General features: G+C 35.9%; 1 protein-coding gene across 1 annotated transcript in view; it reads left to right on the forward strand.

Annotated features, from left to right (window-relative positions):
• Positions 1-16,398, forward strand: part of LOC139125266 (sortilin-related receptor-like) — a 71,595-nt gene that overhangs the window by 54,341 nt on the left and 856 nt on the right. The window contains exons 21-28 of the mRNA XM_070691356.1: positions 103-219; positions 7,048-7,176; positions 7,732-7,854; positions 8,292-8,408; positions 10,597-10,743; positions 12,681-12,851; positions 13,990-14,136; positions 14,684-14,827. Of these exons, the coding sequence (XP_070547457.1) occupies positions 103-219; positions 7,048-7,176; positions 7,732-7,854; positions 8,292-8,408; positions 10,597-10,743; positions 12,681-12,851; positions 13,990-14,136; positions 14,684-14,827 (1,095 nt within the window). The remainder of the gene's footprint in view (positions 1-102; positions 220-7,047; positions 7,177-7,731; positions 7,855-8,291; positions 8,409-10,596; positions 10,744-12,680; positions 12,852-13,989; positions 14,137-14,683; positions 14,828-16,398) is intronic.

Below are 16,398 nucleotides of genomic sequence, written 5' to 3' on the forward strand. Positions count from 1 at the left end.
GTTGTCCCTAATGATTGCGCGTCCCTGTGGTTGTCCCTAATTTTCCACCCTCCCAATGGTCGTTCCTAATGTTTGGTTCTCCCTGTGGTTCATTTTCATCAGCCTATCAAACCTGTGGTCCAGAACAGTTCACATGTGACAATGGTCGCTGTATCCCTCCACAATGGAAATGTGATTTTGACAATGATTGTTACGATTGGTCAGATGAGAGAGGCTGTGGTGAGTATTTTCATCATTCATTCTTCCTAATAGATGTATAGCTACTGACCCAGTAGCTCTAAGTCATGACGCCTTTTTTTAACATTGTTGTTTTTCATGTCCACAACAGTTAAATTCTTATTCGACTCCCTAAAGCATGTTGAGATACAGTATTCAGCTTGTCAACTCATGTGTAGACTGTATTGTCATTGTTGACAAGTGAATTCTGGTCTGGACAAGAATTCAAATATAAATAGTGCATTTTAGTCCAGTCAATTTAGGGTTTAACCTAGGACTAATTGCAACAGAAATTATTTCTTCACCATGACCTTTGGAAAGGTCTCACTAATGACATATTAAAAGTATAGAAAAATATAAGGGGTGCAAATTGGTTAAATTTGCATATATTCAAATTAGCTATATATCGCCTTTAAAATGACTGCTATACTCACATTTTGGGCATGTAAACTGAATTCAAGTGACTTTTTTCATTGCAACACAATTTAGTAAGGTTCAATAAGTTATTTTCTAAATGTATTGAACAATAAAGAATATGCAAATTGAGTAATTTGCATATATTCACAGTTTTTCCACTATTTCAGACAAAATGAATGTTTAAGCTCATATTTAAACAATTTTTTTTCTCTATGAAATTGTTAAGGTTTTGCAAGAATTACCTAAAAACAAACGAGGTTGACCTAATTTGCATGCATAATTTACATATTTTAATACAAAATGCCTAATTTGCATAATTGACACAAACGGTCTTCTGTATACAATAAGCCTACAATAGCTTCCATTGACATTTTCTGGTTATTCAGAAATGCAATGAATAAAGAGAAGAGTTTCAGAGAATTACTGTTTAAATAAAAGGAATCAGAATTCTTTCTTTGGATATTCTTCTTTCTTTTACGACGATAAGGTTATTCATAAAAATCATTGGACGTGCTCAAGTTTTTGACATCAATTGTCATTTTAAGTCATTTTCTCCTACAACATGTTCGATTGCAGTAAAATTTTTGAAGGAATATTTTATGCTTTTGGTCATTATCTTCAATGACGATGGAAATATTCAGTTACTAATAAATGGTTCACCACACCTAACAGTTGTGCCTGTGAATCATCCTTCTCATTATTAAACTATCATTAGTATAAATACGAACATCATTTGAATCACCATGGTGGTAGTGGTGATGACAATTATTATGATAGTCACTATCATATCAAAATTTCTTCCTCTTTCTCTCTGTTTACATCGTCCTCTAGGTGGTTCATTTGTTTACAGCCAGAATCCTTTCGTTGACAACAGAAAGTCTATATTTTGCTTTCTGTCGGGGTTATTCATGCTGCTGCAGTTCATTGTAGAACCCATAAGTATGGGGAAGGATAACTCAATGAAAAGATGTGAATCATAGGATGATATAATTGTACTGCGTATCATATCAGATCTTAGATGTGCAAGTATCACTCATGGGGCTGTTATGTAATGGACTTCCCATTTGCAGATTATTGGACTTTTGTATTATTACCAATAAGATTGATCACTCAAGGAATTGAGAGTCTGGCCAATCTGAGGTGAGACTTCCATAAGGTTAAAAATACAGGATAACCAATTTTATGATAATTTGATGTCAAAATTTGATATCCTAATTGATAAACTCGTTAACGGCAGCTTCTGTGATGCAAATCCCTTCACATTTTGGTTTTCTTTTTTCACGGTTATAAAAATGAGAAAGAGCAGCTAGACAATGTAACATTATGAAAAGTATCTATATTTACTTTTACCAGTGATTTAGATTATCATGATTCAGTCAACAGATTTTTTTTCAGTTTTTCCTCAAATGCTATGGCTGTGTACGGTAAGATTTAACAGGAAATCTCTCTCTTCAGTCCACTATATGACTTTATATTAATTTTCAATTGTTGTCTTCAAGAAATTTCAAAATATTGAGAAATGCAGTGTTCTTTGATTATTGTAATGTCTTTTAGCTGATAAAGGAACAGCTTTCCTGATCCATATTTCATGATAATTGGCAGTATAGTATAACAATTGTACCTCTATATCATCATGATCATTATAATTTATTTATCATTATTATCATAAATTTCTGTATGTGGCATGAACAGGCAAGTTGCACACAGTCAAAAGTATATCTGATTTACCAGTGACCACACAACCTGGTCTTTAATTACATTTTATCCACACTTAATCTATATTAGTAATACGGGTAAGGGTGAAAATAAAAGAAAAATAGAGCTGAAACACAAATTTTCTTCAGCCTCCCTTAGTACAAAGTGTTGGTTATTTGGCCAAGCATTTTGGTATGCATTAAGAAAATCCAAATCTTTCAGTAAAGTTCCCAATGTTATTGACATTATGCAAATTCTCTAGATAATTGAAATGAACTATACGAATCAATCATTGTTTATTTTTACAGGGCTTTTCATTCTGTAGGCCCTATAAGTATATAATCATTAAAATGAGTTAAAATACACAGAAAATAAATAACCATGTCAATTTCTTTGTACTGAGCAAAATGTTCATTCAAGTTATAAAATGGACATCTTTCGATAGGAAGAATTTAAAGTATTAAGGTTCCAAGACAAGAAATTTGACCTTTTTAATCTAACAATTCTCTAACAGTAAATAAGCTCAAAACCCCCATAAAGTATACATTTTCTGAAAGCCTAGATATACAGGAACATTTTGATAACCACAGTGTCACCATTGTTTACATAACTATCACGTGACAAGGTAATTTGCATAACCTTTCAAAAATCGGTTTTCCCTATGTTTTGTCTCAATACCTCAAAATATCTTACTCAAACTTGCTGGAATGCAAGCTGTCACAACGCTCTTCCAAAGTGTGTCTCATATTTTTTATATCTTGCTTAGTTTTTTTGGAGCACAATTTTAAAGAAATCAACTGTGGTAAAATTCACTGCCCTGGAAGTTTTTCCGGCATAAAAACTGTTTAAGAAGGTTTAAAAAATTTCATAGGACAGCTTGCACTCACATAAATTTCAGCCGCATATCTTAAAGCATTGAAACAAAACATAGGGAAAACCGATTTTTGAAAGGTTATGCAAATTACCTGTCACGTGATAGTTATGTAAACAGTGGTGACACTATGGTAACCAAAATGTTCCCCTATATCTAAGCTTTCCGAAAATATACAATTTACAGGGGTTCTGCGCTTATTAAACACTACAGAATTGTTAGTTTAAAATGGTCAATTTCTTGTCTTGGAACCTTAAATAACTTAAACAAGTAGTGTCTCTTAATGTAACTTCTCATTTTACTGATAACATAATTAATTAAAATAAGTTGACGTCAATTTTAAAAATTAAAGAAAATTATTTTAATGATCATCATATATGATTTATGCACATGAGGAATCGCTCAAAATTAGGTAAAATATATTTAGCAATGTTAGTAAAAACTTCCAATCTCTCTTTACGATATTGTAAAACCTTTCAAGTTTCAATTATTACATTTAGTACAGTGTAGGCATTTCCTATAAAATCTTTTAAAATTAGTCCTTTGCACAATGTAGATTGTATTAGGCTTTGAATATACCATTCTTGGACCTTTTAAGTTTTTAAGGTGAAGAAATAATTCATGTTCCAATTAGAAAAAGGAAGTGACATGGTTGACTTATTGGACAAATGCAAATAAGAATTTTTTTATCTCTGTAAGATATATTTGAAAACATTCCCTGAACTAAAAACAATAAAATGATGTTACATAGTCATTACAATGTCAGCTTATCTCTTAAATCACTTTCGTAAATAGATTATCAGCACCAGGTTTGTATAGCATCTATGACCCATTTAGCATTTGGGTAAATTAGCTGTCTTATGCACAACTTCATTAAATGCACTTTTCGCGATCCCTGGGATCGCCTTTGTTCTAGTCTGTAAGAGAATGATTGAGGTGTAAGAGCCTTTTGTTTTCCATTGAAATTGTAATCTGGTGGGTAAATTTTCTGATGAGAAAATCTGGTGCCAACACAGGCCTTTAAACTTGCGATATGTAACTTCCATGACCCTACTAAAATTTAGTTCTAATGATCTCCGTTGTTTTTAACATTATATATAGTCATTTATACTATAGGTCAAAAAAGGAAGAAGTAAAGTGGTAGGAGGGGCACATTGCAGTTATGTAAAATGAGGAATCTTAAATGATTTTATGCATCGCCTAGAAACACAAAAAGTACATTAAATAATGAAATTGCTTGAATTAAATATCAATTTGCTGAATATATTTTTAAGAAATCTATTAACAGCAACGATTCTGTTCCCTTTTCTAAGTTTTATATTTTTCAAATTATGCACTGTCTCCCCTCTTAACAGTCACTTTGTTTGTCATTCTATACATTCAATACAGAGTTGAAACAAAAACTACTTGTTGTGTAGATTAAATATAATTTTTAAGTGAAATGCAGTGGCAGCCATACTTGATTTAGGCAAATTAGGAATATTTCTCGGGCGATAAAATGTATTCAAAAATATTGCCTGGACAAAAATTAAGATAAATGCATACATCACTTGAACATAATGTCGCATTTTTCTCAATTCAATATGCATATTTCTTTTATCAGTGAATGTATTGCTCCCATTATCCGTTTATATCTATACAAATGAGGTAATGTTATAAATCTTAGATTGTATTGGACTTTTAGTATGTCATTCTTGGACCTCTCTAAAATACACAAAGAAAATTTAATTCTATTGCAGTCAGAAGTAGCTTATATAGTTATTAATTGAGGACATACAAAGAAAAACGAAGTGTTGTGGCGGCCATATTGGATTTATGCAAATGAGGAATATTTCTATGACGACAAAATATTTTAATCAACATTGCCTGAACCAAAAACAAGGCAGATAAGCCCAAAACCCGCACATATCATGTTTAGCCAAATATTTTTAGTAGCAACATTCTATCAGCACCTAGTTTGTAACCATAATCTTTTTACATATATGCAAATTAGGCATTGTTTACATTTCTAGATTGTACGAGGTCTTTAGTATGTCATTGTAGGGCTTCTCTGAAATACACAGTGGATAAATAATTCTGTTGCTGTCAGAAGTAGCATAAAAATAGTTATTAATTGGGAAAAATACAAAGAAAAGTGAAGGTTGTGGCGGCCATATTGGATTTATGCAAATTAGGAATGTTTCTATGAAGACTAGATATTTCCATCAACATTACCTAAACCGAAAACGAGGCAAATAAGCCAAAAACCTGCATAACATATCATGTTAAGCCAATTATTTTTAGCAGAAACATTCTATCAGCACCAAGTTTGTACCAATAATCTTTTTACATCTATGCAAATTAGGCACTGTTTACAATTCTAGATTGTACTAGGCTTTTGATATGTTATTCTAGGACTTGTCTAAAATACAATGTGAATAAATTATTCTATTGCTGTAAGTAGTAGCTTAAAAATAGTTATAGATTCGAGAAAAACTAAGAAAAGTGAAGTGTTGTGGCGGCCATATTGGATTTATGCAAATGAGGAATATTTTTATGACGACAAAATATTTTCAACAAGATTGCCTAGACCAAAAAGGAGGCAAATAAGCCAAAAAACCCTGATCAAAAGCATGTTTAGCCACATATTTTAAGTAGAAACCGTCTATCAGCGACAATTTTATACCCATGAGCCCCCTTTACATTTATGCAAATTAGGCACTGTTGCACCACTTAGATTTTATTATACTTTTAGTATGTTATTTCTGGGACCTTTCCAAAATGCATGGTGAAGAAATAATTTCTGTTGCAATTAGTCCTAGGTTTACCCCTTTTTTGGCTTAGATTGACTGGACTATTTATAGATACAGATAGTTCGTTGACAAGCTAACTAATAGGTGTTTTATCATGCTTTAAGAATCAGAATGAGAAACTAAAGTTGACATACATAAACAACTGTCATATCCCTTCAAAGGGCCAGTAACGGTATCTTTTATTGACTTTTTACTGCTTATTGCTTCGCTATATTACTCACAGCAAATCAAGGGATATTGTAATGTGTGACATTCACAACTCTTTGTAACTGTAATCCTTTCACATGTTGGAGTATCATATGTATTTGTCATAATTGGCTCCCTGCAACCTGTGGTAACAGCGCCAATGACTGTAAACCCTTCAATAGGTTGGCGGAAGATTCAGCCTTTTCAACTTCAGCCATGATTTTCAAGCTATGTAATAAAGTAGATGAGAGAGTTAAAGACTTTTGACTCCACATTGTAACCCCCTAGCACAGCTAATAATGGTTTGTAACAATATCATAGAGTAAAACCAAAATGCAAGAGAAAAGCATTATTTTTACTCTAACGTACAAATTTCTACTCATAAAATTAATATAGTATGTGCCTTGAAAGTGAAAGACTAACTTTCCTCAAACTTTCCTGATGAAGCTTTCAACCATTATCCTACCAAATCAGGTATAAAGATCAGGGTTCATCATGTACAGTTTGGTACTGGAGAAACAATTACCTAAGATTTACCAATATTTGAAATTCAGAATGGCTAGCATCCCTGTTAGCTCAGTGGGGATGATTAAATATGTTGGTTTTCAAAAAAACTAAGTGAAATTTATTTGCTCCAAAGGCTTAAAAATGAGCCCCTACAATGGTACTGTAGACCAGAAAGTACTGAAAAATGACGAGTCCATATTCCAAGATTTCATTGACTCTGAGAGGCATTTTAACTTCAGCAATGCAAAGAATTATCATGATGCATGCCACTGCAAAATTGTTATAAGTGTTTTATACATATTTTGTGGGAAGGTCTCCAATATTCCTAGGAATCTTACAGATATCATTTATTCAACTTCACAGCTTATCCTACCTGTCAACCAGGACAGTTTACCTGTACAAACAAAAGATGTATTCCAGAGAGATGGCGTTGTGATTACGATGATGATTGCCATGACATGTCAGATGAGGTGGATTGTTCCTACCGAACCAGTTAGTGCCTTATCATCTTATATCTTTCATCATTGTGAATACTGTACTTGAAAACGAGCAGTATTTTCTCTAGGGCGTGATTGAATCCATTATCTGATCAAAAATTCCCTTTTAAATAATCATGAATGTGGGTGACATGCCACCTTTATACAATGAGGTTTGAGATAATGATTTACACAGAGTATGTATGGTAGCATTTCACTTCTTGATTACTGTCTTTGATGTAATATCATACAGTTGATGTAATACACCTTATGTAGCCACAGTAAAGTGATACAAGCTTTCTGTCCGTAGGAGGATGTGATACAGGTGAGAGTATGCCTCCAGATTACAAAACTATGTCGGCGCTGAAGTTGAACGCTGTGTGAATGATTTCTGTAGGTTTCTGATTTAGTCAACATTTACAAGATGAAAAAAGATACTTGTAGACAACTACTGAATTGATGGTTTATTGGCTCATCTTAGACATACATATTATGGGATATGTCAATGAGTGACACATTTTTGAATAACTCAGACAGACCGTTCACGCTCTCGTTGTGTTTCTTTGAACAGCGCCTGTGTCGTCTTGTTCCGCCAATCAGTTTCAATGTACCAATGGTCAGTGTATTCCATCGTACTGGCATTGTGATGGTGGCCAAGACTGTGATGATGGCTCTGATGAAGGACCCTCCTGTCGTAAGTAGTGCATATCATGCTCTCACCCCTATTGTAGAAGTCTGAGTGGTTCATCCCTCTTCCTTTACAATTCAGTGGACACAACCATGAGCCACAAAACAGGAGATTCAAGATAGAATGTAGTGGTACTATAGCTCGATCCCATTTAGTGCTGTATTTGCTACAGCATGGTTCTTTTCCAAGCAAAGTAAGAACTCTTTACAGGGACGTAGTGTTTGAAAGAGTTAAAAAAGTGGTCTAACACTGATGGATGAAATATATGGATATCTGTCCAATATCTAGCATCAGTCTGTATCTATGTATCTATGTAGAAAGTCTGTGGCTCTCTATGGGTTACTTCCACAATCACAAGTATATACAATCACAAATGTCTGTATTTTCATTGAAGGAAGTTTGTGATAATTGATATTGATATTCTGTATGCATTTGCTTGACAGCTACACTGAGTTGTTCATCATACCAGTTTAGCTGTAGAAATGGAAATTGTATCTTCAGTTCCTGGCAGTGTGATGGAGAGGATGATTGCGGTGATAACAGCGATGAAACTGGTTGTGGTGAGTCTTATCTTTGACCTGGTGAAAATCAAAGTCATCTGTCTCTGTTCTGCTCAATTTATCACAAATTTTAAAATAAAGATGTCTTTTTCTCATTATTTTTTAGTCCCCCCCGGACAAAGTCCAGGGGGACTTATGGTTTGGGTTCCGTCCGTCCATCCATCCATGCAGATATCTTGGACATGGCTGAGCCAATTTCTTTCAAACTTGGTACAAGGATAATACATAAAGACATTTGTCAGTATTGTGTCAATTAATTGCTAATTTGCATAAATTATGAATTTTCATAATTCCACTAATATTTTGATAAATACTGACTCAATTTTAATGAAACTTCTTACAGATGTATAGGTACCAGAGCTGTAACTTTGTGCAAAGGCATTTGGCAGTACTTGTACAAACATTCTTCAACTGTCAGCCATAACCTCTACAGCTGTCATCGACGGCTTTCGTGCTTTTGAAGAATAAAGTAAACCGTAGATAAAGCCAGACCTTTTTTCTCGGATATATTTCTGATAACCTCTGCTCAGATATATTTCTGATAACCTCGGCTCAGAGGCAAAGTCGGTGTTGTCTACACCCTGTACGAGTCTCGGCCTTGACATGACACAAGAAGATATACTTCACTGTTCAGTCACATTTATTTGGGTGCTTCATACGGATGATATCATTGTTCATAGGGGTATCCGATTGAAGTGGGCACATTGTAGATTTTTCTCGAAAAATGTAAAACGAAAAAGGACAGTCACATCATCAATTGCAAAGAATGTTGAAACGCTGCAGCTTTTAATCGCTAATCGATGGCAAAGTTTGTATTTTGACCTCAACGTATCCAATCGAGAAAGTAGACTTGGTTTGACCCAAAGTTTGAAATGTTGTCTAGTCTCCCGCGGCCTGGCCCAGAGGCCGTGACATTTCGTACTTCAAATTCTGAGATCTACATCAAATCGCCATGATCAGCGGACAAGAAATTACTATGTTCAAAACGCCATCACCGAAAAAATACACAGAAATGAGACAACACGGTGAGAGAAAAAAGGCATGTCATCAATGGTGTCGATAACCTACATTTCGCTTCTTATCTGCCCAGTGCAAAACGGGTACCTTTTCGAACTACTCATGACTCAGAACCGAACTGGCCCGATTTCAACTCGCCCGATACCAACTCGCCCGAATTCAATTTGTTGGGCAAGGCAACAATAGCTTTTTCCTGTGCACTGAAAGGAATGGTTGGCGATATCTTTCCGAAACTGAAAATATAGCTAAAGAAGGAGCCATCTCTCAGTCAGTACGGCCGAGGCAAACCTGAGCGTTCATACCGACTATGGGGACTGAGCATTTTCAAACGAAAACTGCGATGTCAAGGAAAGGCGATGACTTATTTTCTAAAGTTGAAGAAAATGCTTAAAATTTGATTGTGTTAGTCAATCAATCGAAATATTTTTTGTTCCAATTGATAAAATCATACAGTCTCAATTCTACCATCCATTAATTGATATTTATAGACTAAATCGACAACAGAGGGTGCATAGAATTTATACGACAAGGTATGCAAAAGGAACGTGTAATCTCAAACAACGGGCGAGTTGGTTTTGGGCAAGTTGATTCTGGGCTGTTCAAGTTGGAGAAAGAGCAAGTTACATTGTAATTGTCATTCCTGCAAAACGGTCATCAAAACTTCAGGAAAATAGGAAATCAGTGAAAGACGTGGTGAAACACATAGGCAAAAGCAATTTAACTTTGTTCATAGAAAGTCAATGCTTTACTCGCGTAATTACCATCGGTCATGCAAAATGAACGGCCTCTGCTTTATGAGACACCCAGCAGTGTTTTGATAAATAAACTGAAAGATGATCTGCCAAACTTCATGCACATAGCAATAGTGCTGCCAGCTAATCTCTTTGCGACATAGGGATATTCCCAGCGGTTTCCCTATGTATATTGGGGCTTCGGTGTACCAACAATTACCGCGATCGCAATAAAAGATAAAGAATTTAATGATTACTTGATAAAATATCAGGGCATGATAGAAACTTTTCGTGCACTTTTCTAAAGATGTTGGTCACAGGGAATGTGTCATGTGTATTTTGTTCAGAGTGAAGGTTGATAACCAAAGATAAAGATTGTTACAGCAATTTATTACAGAAGATCGTTACATCATGTTTGTGTGTTTGGTTTAATCATGTAGTGACATCCACGACAGTGCAGCCAACACGTCCTACAGGGAGTTGTAACATGTGGCAGTTCTCCTGCTTTAATGGCAATTGTATCAGCTACTGGTGGAAATGTGATAATGTTGATGACTGCGGAGACAACTCGGATGAGTATGACTGCGGTGAGTATGAAAACTTCAACTCTTACAAAGTCAAGTTTTGCTGCCTCAACAAAATATAGCCCAGTCAATTTTTTTCAGATTGCCAAAATTTTGATACAACACTGTAGCCAATAAAACGTAATGTTCATCGGTCCAAGATTATTCCAAAAATGACAGAAAAATTCATAAACATTGGTAAAATGTGGCACTTAAATTTTGGTGGGAAAAATAACAGCACTCAGAATGTTAATAGGTTTCAATGCATTTCTTGCAGGGATGTAGAAAACAGTCAGAAGCTGTTAAAAAATACTTGGCTATCATTAAAATTTTGCCAGCTGTGAAAAATATTAGTTTTAACCCTTTTACCACCATGATTCAGCCCAAACCCAATGTAATAAATGGTGAGTGTGGACCTGTTTACAGGGAATTGGGTGTTAACAGGTTAAGTAGGAATCAGGACATTTTAAGCAAACTTAATGTGCTGACATTCAACTTGTAACCAGCAATACTTTTATTTTTGCCACCTGTAATTAAAATTGTCTACATCCTTTCCTTGACATATGAGCCTGGTTTTACATGTAAATGATGACAGCAAACCACAAAAGCAGCATTTATGATATCAGTCCGTTTTAACCCATGGCTACCTATGACCTCATGCAAATGTTTCAGAATAGAATTGAGATATTCAATTGATGTTCAAAAAAACTAAATGTGTGAAACTTTCACTCATATTGCTTTGAAATGTTGTTTTCCCATCTCTCATACAGCTTTGAAATTAGAGGTTATAAACGGCAAGTGAGGGTATTTGGTTGCGGATATAAGACCTCTTGGGTGGAAATAAGCATATTTGGTGGGAAATAATCACCGCGCGAAGCGAGGTGATTATTTCACCCAAATATGCTAATTTTCAGCCCAGAGGTCTTATATCCGCAACCAAATACCCGAGCACACCATTTATAACCTCATTATAATATGCTAAAGTTAAAAACAGGTGGACGATGTCGTTATTTAGGGCCGAAGTTGGAACGAAAGTTCAGGAGCGCCCAGCCTCATACAAACTCTAAAATAGAACGTTTCAGAACGCACGCGCATGCACAGTTGAATTCATAAAATACGGTTACCCGACGCACCGATATCGCGAATTTTACTTAAAAAAAAAAAACGCTCAAAAAACTTTTAAAAATTATGTTGTTGTTACATAGCCTCCGCTCCTTACAGAAACTCTTCATTTATTGGTTCCTCAAGCTGCACTAGACTTTTAACAATCAAAATCAATCGGAAGCCATAGACTTGTTCGACATTATGGCGCGTTGAGCTCTCAAGTTGGCGTTCGAAATTTGCGCGAGCTAAAAAATGTTATGCAACGCGCAGGTCTTCTTGTTGAAGATATAAACCCCAGCTCCAGCCAATCAGATTGCCGGATTCCAGCTGAGCATATTATACAATATATACGGCTTCATATAGTTTTCCTTCTCACTAGCTCCATTCTTCAAAAATATGCCTCTGAAACTTATTGTACTGTGACAATCACATTTGGTATCTAGAATTATTGATATAACCTAAATTTAGTTTTTCACAAATGATGGTGAAATGTCCATTTGCACATTTTTTTGGGATACTTATTATTATTATTATTATTATTATTATTATTATTATAATTAGCTTGAGCTAAAGGCTCTACTCACAGTGTAGAGATGCAATAAAAATATACAATATATACATAGTTCATGCATATCTAAATTTTTGGGGGTTGTTTTATCATTTTTTGTAACGCCATTGTTTTGTCTAACATCAGTTGTCTGACAATTCGTTACATAACATCTTACGGAAGCCCAATTAAGAGATGTTTGAATATGCACAAATTTGCGTACAGTGTATTTCTTAGGAAAGAAAGGGAACTTTTTGAGCTGCTAGGTCACTTGTCTTCTTAACCAAGGGTTCATGAAATTTGTTGACAGATGGATCCACAACAACAACAGAGCGTTACCGTTTGTATACAACCATACAGCCATGCCGATACGACCAGTTTCAGTGTGGTCGGCATGCTAGGGAACACTGCATACCCCGTAGCTGGGTGTGTGATATGTATGATGACTGCGGTGACAATAGTGATGAGTGGGGATGCCCAAGTGAGTATCTTGTACTGTAACAATTAAGATAACATGTGCACCTATTATCAGAACACTCTCATTTGACGTCTCTTGTCAGCTATTTCTGTGGACTCACTTTGAATAGCATTTATCACGATTTCAGGCTTGTTACTAAATATAGCTGCACGCGCGACATCAGACAACACTGTCTAAAAGTTGGATAAACTTTGTTGTTGCATGCGCGGCTGCTTTAGCAGCTTGTAGTCTGAGCCATAAATTTATATGAATTGGTGTGACTTTGAGTAGCCATTGTAACACCAGCAGCTTTCATTTTCGTCTTTATGCGGAAAATGCAGACAAACAATATGCATATTACTGAGAGAGAAAAATGATGTCATTTGCAATCAGTGCTATTGTGTGGTGTAAATAAAAAATAAATGATCTCATTTGCAATCAGTGCTATTGTGTGGTGTAAATAAAACTAAAATTTTCTCATTTGTGCGGATTCAGGGTAGAATGTGCCTCAAAAGTGAAAGCTTAAACTTTTTATTCAAAACTTTCCAGCTATAAACCCTCAACAGTTTTCATACCACATCGAGAATAAAAATCATGGGGTCACTGTAAAAGTTTAGTGCTTAAGAAACAAATTTCCGAACATTTAAAGATATTTGAAATTCAAAGTGGTCACCCTCCCTTTGTTAACTCTATGAGGAAAAATAAAATTTTTGACTTTTTCGAAATACTGAGACAGTGGACATTTTTCTTACCACAAGCACTTCAAAATGAGCTGCCACAAGTGGTAGATCAGAAAAGAATTGTAAAAATTTGAGAATCCAAATATCCGTCCCAAGGTGCATTCTATCATAGGTTTAACCTATGGAGTTAACACTGGATATAGTGGCCGGTTTTGATATTCTAATAGTAGTAAATTCCAGTTAGTTCTCCTATTCAACAATTTGCACACTTCTTTCTTCTTTGTTAAAAAAGAACACTGTAAAGTTTCTGTGAGAAAAGCTGGAGCAAAAATATGAATTTCCCATTTTTAGGCAGATATTACCATAAAGATATTTTTTCAATCATTTGACATCATACACACTCTAGAGTACTTTATTACACACCCAGCATCGTTGTCTGTCTGTGATAATGTTTTTGATTTCTTAATCAAATCTGAAAACAGCTAACTACTACACGACAGTGGCGCCCACTCAAATGTGCGGGTATCCAAACTATCGTTGCTGGGATGGCACTTGTATTCCTCCATGGTATCGCTGCAATGGAGTCAGAGACTGCAGGGCTGGAGATGACGAGCTGAATTGTCGCCATTGTAAGTTGTGAAGTGGCATATTTTGTCACTCAATGTCACACAACATTCATGGTGCATTAACTCATATAAATCACACATGCCCCATTACTGCACCCTATTTGCGGTGAGAAGCCTGCTAGAACCAGAAATGAGTTTTGAAAGGAATTACTTTTTGTCCATGGGATTTATATACATTACAGCATCCATCCTGTGTCCTTTCTCACTGAAATCTAAGATATGGCCAAGATGATTTCTTTCAGACTTGGCGCACCACACCCATATGCACATTGTTTCATTTTATTGATTGGTGCTACCAAATAATTTGGCCATCAGCCGACCATTGTGAGTCAGATCAGATGAAATCCTTCAGTGATAAGACATCAGTATACAGAAACTTTGACAAAGTTGTTATAATAGATAATACTGATTTGTGTACAAGCATTTACAACCGCACAGTCCTTTAGCCATCATACAGATCTGGCTTATCTTATGTACGACTAGCACTCACTGGAGCGCAGTGTTTTGGACACTACCATTCTATTTTCTATCTATATTTTCACAAATGTAGATACCAGTACAAGGGCACCACCAGTAACTATGTCGTATTGTAACCGTGACCAGTGGCAGTGCAGGAGTGGAGAGTGTATCTACACCCAATACAAATGTAATGGCCACAAAGACTGTCTGGATGGCTCTGATGAAAAAGGCTGCTGTAAGTATACCACATCCTGAAAAATGGAATCGTCCAGTCATACAAGCGAGGACCACTACTTTTTAATACGGACTGAAAGTGGAATATTCAAATTTAATGCGGACAGTGTATTGACTTTTTATCCCTAAAGTCTCTTTCTTGGAAACGCAATGTTTCTCTACCCCCCATGATCTCATGACAATTATCATAACGGATGATGTCTGTTTATGGTGTCCAATCCATGCCAAAATAACTGCTTTCTATTTTACTATTCTGGGCTCGAAATTAGCGGTAGTCCCGCGTCCACAGACTCCCAACTTTTCTCTCGGCCTACCAAAGTCCTGGAAATGATAGCCCTGATGGACTACCAAAGCATGGGACCTGAAATTCAGTCAGTACTAAGCATACCATGTCCAGTCTGTCACTTTCGGATGAGCTATTACAGTCCTGTTTCCTTGGGTGTTAAAGGTGTGCAATATTCACATCAAATGACTAGAAAATTCACTTTATGAGCAGAATCTAGAAAATAGCCTTTTCTTGTCTGGTTAAAGAAAAAAGATATCTCTGAACACTGTTCTCCCTGAATAAGGTAACAGGGCCCTCTTGTGAATTTTGAGCTCCCTTGCCATAGATGTTAGGAATTTATTTTTTTTTTAAATAAACCAATAAAACTTACGAGAAAAAAAGTTGAGTGGGATTGACAAGCAGTATGCAAGCGTGTGAGTCGATCATACAGGCTGCAAATGTAATTCTTATCAACCCTGCAAATTTCATGAATTTGTGATGTCATCCGAGATCATAAGCCCATGTGCAAACTTTTCGATGGCAGCCAAGTTTGTATGACATTCACACGGGCCGTGACGTTAGCTCACCTACTTCGCTGAGTATACCGTACATGCCAAGGAGAGTGAGGGTCATAACCTAGGACAGTGGAGTATACTGAAGTTTTCAAGGAGGTTAGAATTTCGCTTGGAGTATTCCCTTCCAAGGGTAAACGACCTATTGTAAGGGCTCGGCCTGGACGTGTATAAGGCTGAGAATGTATTTCGACTTCGGTGAATGTCTGTCGCTATTTTTTCGTTTTCAAAAAATGCAATCTTCATTGAAATCAGTGAACTGAAATAAAAGTTTTGGAATACTGTCTCAGATTCCTTTTTCTTTGAAATTTTTATGCGAAAAAAATCTGAAAAAATACTCCCCAGGTGTCACCAAATAACATCATTTTAATCGCCATTTTTCAAAAGCTCCAATGGCAGGAGGAGGGACAGCCCCCTCCTGACCTCCCCCGCGACTGCTTGTGCAGTCGCTAGTAGTGCTTCACACCACATCTTTGTTCTCTTGTAAAAAAATCCTTGGGAGAACACTGCTGAACTAAAATATGTACTGTATGGTCTACCAGTCATTGTCACTGGGCTACCAAATTCAGAATATTTTAGCCCAAGTGGACTACCAGGGGAAAAAGTTAATTTCAAGCCCTGCTAATCTGAATTCAATTTTACAACTAGACTATCTATGTCTCTTTCAACATTCTCTTGTACATTCTACTATTCGACCTGTTACTTCATCATTTCAGTTTCACCATTCAACATTAT

Source organism: Ptychodera flava (assembly GCF_041260155.1).
Source record: "Ptychodera flava strain L36383 chromosome 3 unlocalized genomic scaffold, AS_Pfla_20210202 Scaffold_25__1_contigs__length_14229661_pilon, whole genome shotgun sequence".
Lineage (NCBI taxonomy): Eukaryota > Metazoa > Hemichordata > Enteropneusta > Ptychoderidae > Ptychodera > Ptychodera flava.